The sequence below is a fragment of the Cervus canadensis genome, chromosome 1, assembly GCF_019320065.1.
Source record: "Cervus canadensis isolate Bull #8, Minnesota chromosome 1, ASM1932006v1, whole genome shotgun sequence".
NCBI lineage: Eukaryota > Metazoa > Chordata > Mammalia > Artiodactyla > Cervidae > Cervus > Cervus canadensis.
This window is the reverse complement of record NC_057386.1, coordinates 66,725,320-66,737,401: the sequence shown is the minus strand read 5'-3', so window position 1 is coordinate 66,737,401 and position 12,082 is coordinate 66,725,320. Positions and strand designations below refer to the sequence as shown.

At 55.3% G+C, this 12,082-nt stretch overlaps 1 protein-coding gene across 6 annotated transcripts in view; it reads left to right on the top strand.

Moving 5' to 3' along the window:
* DCLK2 (doublecortin like kinase 2) overlaps nt 1–7,525 on the top strand; it is a 192,912-nt gene extending 185,387 nt beyond the window's left edge. For 4 of the 6 annotated variants that reach the window (XM_043484756.1, XM_043484766.1, XM_043484747.1 and 1 more), the window contains 3 exons: nt 314–394; nt 1,441–1,557; nt 6,391–7,525. In XM_043484756.1, the coding sequence (XP_043340691.1) occupies nt 314–394; nt 1,441–1,557; nt 6,391–6,576 (384 nt within the window). In that variant the 3' untranslated portion in view covers nt 6,577–7,525. Of the gene's footprint in view, nt 1–313; nt 395–1,440; nt 1,558–4,035 lie in introns of all 6 variants that reach the window. The other 2 variants (XR_006272512.1, XM_043484779.1) reach the window with 2 other exon arrangements.
* Nucleotides 7,526–12,082: the final 4,557 nt, after the last annotated feature.

Sequence of the window (12,082 nt, the reverse complement as noted above, 5' to 3'; positions counted from 1 at the left end):
ACCTGCTCCTTCGTTTGCTCGGGAGCTGTGTCCTAGACCCCGCAGCCTGCAGGGGTGGCCCCAGGAGGCCTGTGGCATTGATGGAAGGAGCAGGTCCGCGGCGCGGCGCTGTGGATGAGGGCAGTGCCCAGAGCCCGCAGGAGGGGACGCCGTGGTCTGCGTGGACTCGGCCACCTGCCTCGGAGCCTGGGGAGGCAGAGGTGTGACCGTGCCGGCTGTTCTCCGAAGGGTTCGGTGTGAACGCACGCTTTCTGTGCCTGCGGTTCGCCACCCTGCTTTTGTCCCCACTGGCGTCTCCTGTCTTTCTTCCCAGGAGTTAATCAGTCAGATGCTTCAGGTCAATGTTGAAGCGCGGTGCACAGCAGGACAGATCTTGAGCCACCCCTGGGTGTCTGTAAGTACCCACGTCCCCGGGGGACCGACGTCTCTGTGTCCTGCGGGCCGCAGCGGGCCCCCTCGCCTGGGCTGTGGTGCAGACCGAGGTCTGGGCCCACGTTCTGTGGCGCCCTGGGCATCCTTTTCCGTAGTCACGCTGCCTGCCCTCTGGAGGATGCGGCGGGCACCGGGCCCCTCTGTGAGGGACCGGGCTCACCCCGTCTCTGCAGGCTGCAGCGTCCTCACCTGTGAGGTGCTCTCCAAGGACCTTTTCCCGTCATCCTGGGGTTTGAGAGTCTTCAGCACGTGCCCAGAGATGAGCCTGTGTCAGAGTCGGACCTCTGTCTTCCTGGCCCGTGGTCACAGGAGCGCTCCTGCTCCCGGTGGGGCGGGTAGGAGCCGGGTGGAGGATGTGTGAAGTTCGGGGAGTGCCCTGAGTGTGGACAATGCCTCGGGGCTCGGGTCAAACAAAGTCCACGCCAGGAGAGCCTGGGTCCCCTCAGTCCTCGGAGCCTGGCGGACGTGGCATTAATTCAGGGGCTTCTGCTGACTTCAGGGGCGCCCTGTGCACCTCTGCCAGCCAGCTTCTGTCCCCCACACCCTGACAACTCCGTTCAGGCTCTCTGGGTCCTGTTACGTGACTTGGTTCTTGGGCCAAGTAGCTGAGATGCTGCATTTTTTTACTGAGTGATAAAGACTAGACACTACCTGCATTCTTGACTAAAATGATAATTTTGATGTTTCCATGGGCAGGATCTGTACTAAACTAGGTGGCATTTATGCTGTGGAGGAAGGTCTCTGAGCCCTGCAGAAGGCCCTTCCGCCCTCTCCTCAGCCCAGTCCAGACCTCAGGAGGGAGGTGCATGGTAGAGGGTCCTTGCGGGGGTCAGAGGACTGCCAAACAGCAGTCGTTATTTTCAGTTATTTGACTCAAATGGTTCCCCGGATCTCATGGCTCAGATGGCCCTATTAGGAGGAGACGGTGGGAGTGACGGATGGTGTGTAACTGCTGAGGAAGAGACAACATTGAGACTCAGGGTTGGTGTCTTTGCCTCTTTTCTGTAGGATGACGCCTCCCAGGAGAATAATATGCAAGCTGAAGTAACAGGTAAACTCAAACAGCACTTTAATAACGCGCTCCCCAAACAGAACAGCACGACCACCGGGGTCTCCGTTATCATGGTGAGTAGAGCACGGGTCCGCCCTTGGGCAGCTGCAGGGCCGGCCTGACTGCTCCACTGACAGTGAGCCTTGCAGAGTCAGCGGCCCAGCGCTCCCTGCTCGCGGCCCTGGTGCCTTCTGGGCTCTTCCCTCCATGGCGAGAGTGGCCTGGCATGTGAAGGGCACCGTGTGGCCAGCTCCCAGTCCGCGGGCCCTGGGATCAGAGGGTGTGCAGGTTCCTGGCAGGCCAGACTGCAGGGCCCTGGGCCTGGGCCCCCGCCTCTTCTGGGCTCAGTGGGCCCTGGGCTGCGGCGTCTGTCCCAGCCCTGCTTTCCCCCGCAGAGAGGGCTCCCCAGCCAGGCGGGACTTGCAGCCAAAGGCAACAACTCCCTGACTCCTCAGGGCTTCACAAATAGATTATCTGAGCTGTGAATGAGTCTTTGGGACTGGGGATAAGAAACAGCTAGGGTTAAGCAAATTCCATATTTTAAAAAATCAGTATTTTGTGATTTTTAAAAGTTCAGAAGAATGAAAAAAAATTAGGTTTTTCAGGGTTGGTAAAATTTTATGAGAAGTTAGGAACACTGATCCCCATATTTTGTCAGATCTTCCTTCTAAAATGTTTTTGAGGCAGCTTACCTAAATCCATAAACACAGCAAATGGAAAATGGCATTAAAGTACGTGAAGTAACATGAAAGTAAGTCAGGGAACGGGAGAAGATGGCAGAAAAGATAAAAGTGAGTCCGAAGTGTAGTCAGCAGCCCTCCCAGCAGCTGTCCAGACTCGAGTCCTTGCTCCTGTGAGCCGTGAAGCTGGCCCCCGTGGGCCCCCCGTGCTGTCCCCCCTGCTCATAGGATCGGGGAGCAGCGGGGCTGCCTGCCCGGGGAGAGGCAGGCTTTCCCTGGAGGTGGGGGCCCAGGAGCCAGACAGCAGGAGATGGGCCATCCCCCACTCCATCACTCTGGCCTCAGGACGGACCCACCCTCTCTGGAAAGGCTGCTTTCCTGCTGACTGGGGGGAAACCAGCCGCGTATTCTCCCAGCACATTGCACCTCCGATCCTTCCCTTGGAGGACTGGGTGCAGGTGGGGGCCAGAGGGAAGCCCCTGCTCTGTCCCGGGCTGGGGGGCCGCTCTCCTCCTCCCCTGCCAGGCTGCCGGCCCCCGGGGGCTCTGGGCCAAACCAGCGGGAAGGCCTCTTGAGCTGTGGTTTTCCCGGGATCTCAGTGGTGTCCCGCCAAAAGCCTGCGACGGTCAGAGCTGTCACAGAGCGGCAGCTGAGACCCTGTGGGAAAAGCCGTCCTGTCTGAGCCCACGGCAGAACCTTCTCAGTAGTCACTGCCGCCTGGGATCGGTCACAGCCCTGCCGCCAGCCACGCCGTTAGGCAGCTCCTGGGGACATCTAGAAAAACCTGAAACATCAGAAATTGCCACACTCACCATGTAATAAAAAACCTTAAGGGTTAGCACACTTTGATAACCACACATGAATTAAGCTTCCTAGTCTCCTAGAGGGAGAAGCTTTATAGGATTCGCCCAGAGCTCATGAGCGCTTCCCCATCAGCCCCTGGGCCACCGACTCACGGCCCAGATGCAGGGCCTGTGGCCCACCAAGGTTCTGGAACGATCGGCGCTTTTGCCTTTCGGCCCAGAACAGGCTCTGTTCTGGATGAGGACATCCAGGCCCTCTCAGAACCTACGTCTTGGGGTTTACAAATGGCGTTTATCCATTTGCTGATGAAGTTTAAGACCTTTAACAGGATGTTTGCGTGAATGAACACTGCTTTATTATTTGTGAGTCTAGCAGTGATTGTGAGCATTGTGTGTTCACGTGTGTATTAAGTGTCTTGTCAGGCGTGTTGGCGGAGCCCCATCTCACCCCCCAGCCCCCCGTTCCCTACATAACTCTGCAGCTCCTTAGCTCTGGGGAGGTGCTGGCTGACCCACGAGGTCCAAAACCCATGGGGGAATCAGGAGCACTGGTCTCTAGAGGGACCAGTTCTCCACGGCCAGAAAGCCAGCCTGGGAATCTGGCTTGTCCCACGCAGGCCTCCATGGGGAGGTCATACATCCTCACCCGACAGAGGCTTGGCCCGGCATGGTTGTGCTGGGGCAGCTTGCAACGCTTCCGAGTCATCAGTCCTTCCCTCACCCCCCTGCCCAACCACCACCACCTTCACCATTCCCGTGTGTCTGTGTGTCCTGCCCTTGGGAACAGTTTCAAATGTTTTCTTAAAAATCCTGATTCACAGACAGCTCTTCCTGATATGTATATGTTCTCCTCTCTGGGGCATGTAAGGTTCAGGTGGTTTCCTGCTGATACAAATAGCAGTGGAAACAGGGCATCAGTGTCCTGAGACGGGACCCTCCGGTTGGGTTTTGTTCTCTTAGAACCGCCAGAATTGGAGCCTGGGGCTCCAGTGAGGAAAGGGTAGGACAGGAATGGTAAATAACTGTGAGCAAGTAAAGTTGATGCTGTTGTCTGCATTTTGTTTGACAGTTTGACTTGACAGTTTGAGAGACACTTCAGAGTTTCACTGTGTACCCCGCTGAGGCTCTGGGGACCCTGGAGCAGCATTCTGGTATTCACCGTGCTGTGCTTCCTCAGAGCGGCCTCTAATTCTCAGCCCGTCTTATCTGCATGCTTTTCTCAGACCCTGACAGCAGCGTCCAGCTCTCAGCTTCCCATGGGTGCAGGTCTCCTGTACCTACTGACACCCATTTTGGCCAAACACACCCGTGAAAACTTTACTTAAAACTCTTCAGCTTGCCACATCACCTTGCTTCTCAGACCAAAAGCTGGTGAGGGCACGGGAGGAGGGTGCCAGTCGTTCTCCTGCTGAAGGTTATCTTTCACTGAGGTGCAAATACGTATCTTTTAGTGGATGACAGCATAAGATGGGAGCCTTTGGGAAGGCTTTGGTTCTTTCTCCAAGTACATTTGCAAGGAGGCCCTGTCAGGCTTTGGGATAGGAGAATCCTAGAGGATAGGGTTTTGGTTTAAGTTGGGCCTGTGGTTTCGGATTGCACTTGCATTTGCTCTGACTTGTCCTGAGAGGCTTAAGGAAAGACCCTGCACCTGCAAAGCGGCTCAGGGCCTGGCCTAGAAGAGGCCATCTCGTGGTGGAAAAGAGAATTAATGATAAGAAACCCCTCGTGGCTGCATTTTGTAGCCTCGTAGCTGACTGGAGAAAGGGTGGATTCAAAAGGAGTGCTTCCTCACTGGGGGGACTGTGCTCCTTTCAGGGGGACGTTGGGAAGGACTGGGGCTTAATTTAAGTTAGACAAAACTGTTTCGACTGTGTTGCTTCTGTTGAAAGTAAGTCCAGTTTCTGTCCCTGCTTCTCTCCTCCCTCCTCGCGCCTCTCCCGCTGCCTGCATTGCTTTCCTCTGGCTAGGTCCAAGGCGATGGTATGTACTAACCGCACCGCTCTGCTTCCTCCTGCTGCACACATTCATGCTCTTGCCGGGAAGAGAAGAGGAGAAATAACCGTGGGGATGGTGGTGTCTTTGGCCCAGGGGAGGCTTTTGGGTGGAAAACGGCGGAAGAAGCCTCTCTGCGCTTTCCGAGTTTTCCCTGAGGGGGTGGCCTGGCCTCTGCTCACACTAGGCGCTCCGAAGCTTGTTAAGGCGCAGGGCTGAGTTTCTGATTTGGCTTTTCCCCAGTTACCTCTTCTCCAGGAAACGGAAAGTGCCCTTGGCAATCACTGAGTGTTCAGGAAGGGCCTGTGGAGAACACCTGCCTTCCAGTCTGCACCAAGGGCCCCGCAGGCAGCCGCCCAAGGTCTAGGAAGCCGCCCAAGGTCTAGGAAGCCCCATTTGTTCATACTTTCTTCAGGCACTTTTTCCCCTCCTGGAGTCCTGGAAGACTCGATGGTTCCTTTCCCCATCAAGGTGGTTAGATGACAAGGAAAGGACTTCTGGCCCACATGCCTTTCAGCTAAAGGTGCTGAGAACTGAAAGAGCCCCGCGTTTGGAAAACGCGGTGAGAGGGCGCCTGGCCTGGCCTCCCTGGCTGAGCAGCAGTCATACCTGGTCAGAGGAGGAGGCAGGCGGGCCAGTCTCCCTCCAGGCTAGGGTCAGAGGGCAGGGGACATCTGTGCCCCTGGAGCAGGGGAAAGTTAGCCTGCTAGTCGCTCAGCCATTTCCTACTCTTCGTGATCCCATGGTCTGTCGCCCACTAGGCTCCTCCATCCATGGAATTCTCCAGGCAATAACACTGAAGTGGGCTGCAATGCCCTTCTCCTGGGGATCTTCCCTACCCAGGGATTGAACCCTGGTCTCCTGCATTACAGGCAGATTTTTTTTTTTAACCCTCTGAGCCACCAGGGGGAGCAGGTCACAACCCTTGGGGGTGTGAAGACACCCCACAGGAAGAGAAGGCCAGGGAGGAGCTGCTGGACGATGGAAAGATGGGTGATGTTACACCCTGCATTCCCAGGCTTTTCATAAATTGATGGCCGCCACTGCGGCGGTGGTTTCGGGGCGGGGTGGGGGTTAGGTATTACAGATGACATGACTTAACCTTTCCAGTCTCCCGATGGGGAACCTTCTTTAGAGAAGTTAGCAGTCAGGTGCCTTGCATTCCCATGCGGTTTGCTTCTTGTCCAGGACGCTTCTGGGCTCAGATCCCAGAGGCTCCGGCCAGGGCCGTAGGAGCAGAGGCCGCGGTGAGGGATGGAGGGACTGCTGGGCCGGCCGGGGGGGGTGGGGGGCCGGTGGGGGCGCCGTCAGGCCACGGGCGTTACTTCTCCTCTCCTGTTCCCGGCCTGCATGCTCGGCGCGCCCCGCTCGCTCGCGGTGCCCGGCGCAGGCGGCGGACTCACGTGTCTTACGTCTCCTGCTCTCTCCCCAGAACACGGCTCTAGATAAGGAGGGCCAGATCTTCGGCAGCAAGCTTGGCGCCGACGGCGGCCGACCCGGCCTGGAGCCCGCCGCCCCGGCGCCCGCCGCGCCCCCGGAGCCGCCCCCGCACCCCGGCCCTCCCGCCCCCGCCCCGGGCAGCGAGCGGGCGGGGACCTGGCGCCGCCACCGCGACTGACCCGCTGCCGGGCGCAGCTCCGCACACCGCCCGGCCGGGCGCCTCGGGGGCCTGGAGGGGCCCGTCAGCGTCGGCTTCGGGGACGGCCCTCGGAGCGGCGGCTTTAAATGTCCCATCTTTCCAGTTCGGTGGGCGTTGGACGGCATCGCCAGGAGACTGTGCAACTTCGATCAGGCATCCAGCGCCTTTTTATAGAAACGCTCCGGATGGTCCAAGGCCTCTATTTGAGTAAACTCGGAGGGCTCCTTTTTTTTCTCTCTTTCAAACAGCGCAGAGCTGTGTCTGATTCGTGGGCATGCTTCCTCTGCTGCCGGGGCTCGGGGGCTGGCTTCCAGCGGAAGTCCTGGGCCCCCGGTGGGCCGCCTGGTGCCCGCGCTCAGCCCACTTTGGGGTCTCGCAGATGCGGGGCGCGGGGCTCACGTAAGAGGACCCCGGGTCTGGACTTGTGGTCAGGCCCAGGAAAGGCCGCTGCTGCCTTCACGACGTGCGTTTCCTCAGCTCTTCCCACGTCTGCATCGGCAGATGCCCGGGACGTTGTCCTTGGGGCCTTTTGAGGAGAGGCGGGCGCATGCGCATCGCCGGTGGGGCTTCCTTCTCCAGGTCCGACTGCGGGCACAGCAGGACCGACGCGAGCCCTTCGGAGCCCCCCAGTCTCCCTGCTCCATCTCTACTCATCGGCGGCGGGACAGCCCCAGGACGCGCGGGCACGGTCAAACTGGGCCGGAAGGTGCCTGCAGACGTCCTCTGTTACTAACCTTCTGGAAGGCTGCTGGCAGTTTTTCCTTTTTTCCACCACCCTGCTGTTTTTAATGATTGTACATAATCAGTGTATTTGTTTTCCCTGCTCATCTTCTAAACGGGTGAGCCTGTAGCTCCTTGTCACTGTTAGACTTTTGCCCCCTACAAGTGTATCCAATAAACTCTTCCTTGAGAAGTAGTAGTCAGGGTGGGCAGAGGCTCCTGTGTGGCTGTTTGCATTTCAGAGCGTGTGGTCAGAGTGACAGCCCCCAGGGCCAGGTTCTGGAAGGCACCGGTGTTTGCTTCTGTGTTGGGGATAGGACTGGGAGGAGAAGTGCTTGGGAAGAACACGTGGAGGGCCTGGATCCAGGTATATTTGATTACAGGTGCAAAGCGCACGGCACAGGCTCCAAAGCCAGCAGGGATTATCAGTGTATAGGACAGGACTCATGGAACCAGGGGCTGGAAGGTCAGGCTTTCCAGGAGCCGGGGAGCCAGCCCGCCATTCCTGTCTCTTTCAGAGACTGTGCCATCTGTCGTCCCCGCTTTTTTCAGTGTATTTGGCCCTTGACTTCTGTTCTCTGATGACAGCTACTTGCTTGGGCTTAGCCTGGAACTGCTCTGTCTCCAGCCTCTCAAGTCCGAACAGCTCCACGGCTTGAAATCATCTCTTTTGGCTCTGGATCTCTTCGTCCCCATTGCTGTGTGATGATTTCTCCCTGGGCTGAGCCAAACCAGAGGCGGGTGACAGAATGCAGACGGGCCTCCTGAGTGTACGGTGTTGGGGGATGCAGGCTTCAATAGGAGGGTGGTGATGGGCAGGTCCAGAACATTCTGTCGCTTTGCTCACTAGTTAAAGAGCGAGATTTTTTTTTTAATAGCTTCTATTAGAAAAATGTTAACAAAAGTGAAGAGGGACTTCCCGGGTGGTAAAGACCCTGCCTGTCAATGCAGGAGACATAGGTTCGATCCTTGGGTTGGGAAGATTGCCTGGAGTTGGAAATGGCAATCCACTCCAGTGTTCTTGCCTGAAAAATCCCATGGACAAGAGCCTGGCGGGCCACAGTCCATGGGGCAGCAGAGAGACACGGCTGGGTGAGCATGCAATGAAAGCAAAGAGCTAATGTAACAGAGGAGAAAAATGAAAATGGAAGGGTGATGGAGCGGGGCTGTTAGTGCCGGAAACGACCCCATTGCTTGAACTGCGAGGTTCAAAGACATTTGCCAAAGACTTAAAATAAGTGGCCAGGGCAGTGCCAGGCGCGGGTGAGAGGATGAACCCCTCTGTCCAGCACGTGTCCCCGCTCTCTTGCCACACTCGATGGGCTGCGGACAGGCCTGAGTCCAGGGTGGAGGGATGGCCTCGCATGACTGAGCAGCTCTTCCGTACACACCTTCACCCCACAAACACCCCGAGCGGTGCGTGGTGCTGAAGGAATGGGCCTAGACGCTGGGTGTCACACCAGGGTCACAGGCCTGGCCGGAGGCAGAGCCACAGTGTGGTGAGTGAAGGCCTGGTGCCCGCGGCCGAGGAAGGGCTCTGCCAGCTCAAGCAGGGGGTCCCTTTGCCCACGTTCAGCAGATGTTTACTGAGCTCTTGTGCTGGTCTCAGGATCCAAACTAAATGCGGGTGCCCAACTATTGGGTTCCTCCACTCCTGCACAGTGAGAGAGGCGTGGGCTTGGGTTATATTCATTCCCTTATTCCAGCAGGGGCATCTTGGCTACAGAAGGGAAAGCAAGGGAAGCGGTGACCTGCTGATGTCCCTGGGGGCGCCTGCTGGGCTCAGCCACAGGTAAGCCTGAGTCTGCCTCTCTTCCTGAGTCAGGAAGATCCCCTGGAGGAGGGAATGGCAACTCACTCTAGTCTTCTTGCTTGGAGAATTCCATGGACAGAGGAGGTTGGCAGGCTGCAGTCCATGAGGCTGCAGAGAGATAGGCCTAAGTGATTAACACTTTCCCTTTTCCAGAAAGGTTGCCACGAGATGAAAGTACATGGAATATATGGATTGGAAGCATTTGGCATCACTTGCCCCAGAATACCTGCATGATTAAGGTTGTGAAATGTGAATCGGGAGACAGTGAGGACCGACCCAAACAGATAAACCACAGTGGAAGAGAGAGTGCTGGGTAGTGATGCTGTCTCCGATGAGGACCTCCAGAGCAGTTTGCCATGCAGTGGAAATACAATGTAAGCCACATCATTCATCTGATACCACATTAAAAAAAAGAAAAGTAAAAAGGAACAGGTGAAATTAATTTTATAGCATAGTTTATTTAGCCAAATATATCTAAATATATCCCAAGTATTATTTTAACATGTAATCAACAGAAAATCACTGGGACGTTTTCCCTTCTTTCTCTGTACTAAGTCTTTGAAGCCTGGTGTGTACGGGCATGGACAGCACATCCTAGGCTGGACCACACACGTTTCAAGCATTTAACAGCCTCGGGCCCCTCCACCTGCCTCTCTGGACAGTGAGCTCTACAGAAAGGCCAGGGCACTTGGCTTTCTTGTTTAGTTTTGCCTACAATGAAGAAAGACTCCTTATTCACTGTTCTAAATTTTTTTTATTGGCGTATAGTTCCTTTACAAGGTTAAGTTTCTGCTGTACAACGAGATGAATCAGCTGGTAGGCAGCCGTACATCCCCTCCCTCGGGAGCCTCCCCCGGCCCTGAGCCATCCCCCTCCAGGTCGTCCCAGACTCTGGGCTGGGCCACATGTGCTGCAGCGCAGCTTCCCGCCGGCCAGCTGCTTGCTGCATGGCAGGGTGTGCATGTCAGAGCCGCGCGCTCAAATGACCCAGCCTCCCCGGCCTCCTGCAGTGTCCACGTGTCCACTCTGCATCTGCGTCTCTATTTCTGTCCTGCAGATAAGTTAATCTACCATTTTTCTAGAGTCTGTATATATGCCTTAATATATATTTGCTTTTCTCTTTCTGACTTACTTCACTTTGTATGACTCTCTAGGTCCATCTGCATCACTACAGTTACTCAATTTTATTACTTTTGGTGGCTGAGTAATACTCCATTGTATCATGTATCTGTTCTGGGTTGCTTCTCTGTCCTCACTATTGTGAATAGTGCTGCCGTGTAAGGTACACACGTCTTTTTGCATTGTGGTTTTCTCAGGATTTATGCCCAGTAGTGGGATTGCTGGTTCTATTTTTAGTTTTTTAAGGGACTTAAGTGGCTATATCAATTTACATTCTTACCAACTGTGCAAGAGGGTTCCCTTTTTTCCGCACACACTCTAGCTTTTGTTGTTTATAGATTTTTTGATGATGGCCATTCTGACTGGTGTGAAGTGATACCTCATTGTAGTTTTGATTTGCATTTCTCTAACAATTAGTGATACTGAGCATTTTTCCATGTGTTTCTTGGCCATCTGTATATACTCTTTTGGAGAGATTTCTATTTAGGTCTTCTGTCCATTTTTTGATTGGGTTGTGTGTTTTTTTTTTTTTAATATTGAGGTGCTTATATATTTAGGGGGTTAACTTTGTCAGTTACTTCATTTGCAAATATTTTCTCCCATTACGAGAGTTTCCTTTTTGTCTTGTTTATGGTTCCTTTGATGTGTAAAAGTTCTTAAGTTAAATTAGGTCCCATTTGTTTATTTTTGTTTTTATTTTCATTACTCTAGGAGGTGGGTCAGAAAGGATCTTGCTGCGATTTAATTCGAAGAGTGTTCTGCCTGTGTTTTCCTGTAGGAGTTTTTATAGTGTGTGGCCTTACATTTAGGTCTTTAATCCATTTTGAGTTTATTTTTATGTATGGTGTTAGGAAGTGTTCTAACTTCATTCTCTTCCATGGAGTGGTCCTGTTTTCCCAGTACCACTTATTGAGGAGGCTGTCCTTTCTCCACCATATATTCTTGCCTCCTTTGTCCAAGATAAGGTGCCCGTATGTGTGTGGGCTTATCTGCTGTTTTAAACGGGATGGATTGATTTCAGGTGACCTCAGCAGGTGAGGGCACTGATCCAAACCTGCGGTGTGAACTCGGAGCCTGAAGTTCTGTAGAGGCAGTGGCCAAAGCCTTGGCGGTCACCGCTGCACAGAAAAAAACCCGGGAGGGGAGAAGTTGCACTGAGCACCAAGTCGTTAGGCGCCAGCAGAACCGCATCAGTGTCCGCCTAAGCGGAAGCCGCGTCCTGAGAAGCCTGTGTGGGTCTCGGGCAGGGCTCCGTGCTGGGTGTGTGGTGCCGAGGAAGCCAGCGCTGCCGCAAAGAAGGCAGGCGGGCGGCGGAGGGTTAAAGCCCCAGCAGCCAAGGACTGGTGGGAAGGCGGGCAGGTGTCGCCTAGACGAGCCTGAGAGCCCCGCGCTCGCTGTGCTGCTTCACCAAGAGCTGCTCTGCCGCAGGGGTGCAGACGTCTGTGGGGTGCTCGGGGTGTGGCCCGGGGTCAGTGGGTTGGAGGCCTGGAGAGTCAGGTATGAGCGCAGCGCTGGGGGAGCGGGCCAGTGAAAGGGCTGGCTGCTTTCTCCGGGCGGTTGTCTAGTTGCGGGAAATGCCTAGGTGCTAAGTAGTAGCAGAAGTTCACAGTTTACAGAGTAGCTCATCCTGTCTTGTTTGAGCCACATCACAGCCCTGAGAGAGACACTCACTTCCCTGTTCAGCAGATGGGGCAACTCGGGTGGGTTCCCAGGGCCCAGAACCGGGAGAGGCCTCCCCAGACCCCGGGGCAGGCGTCCTGTGTCTGCTGTGCCCCTCCAGGCGGCCAGGGATGCTTCAGGGGGAGCGTCTGTATCCTGAGGCGGAGGTGGGAC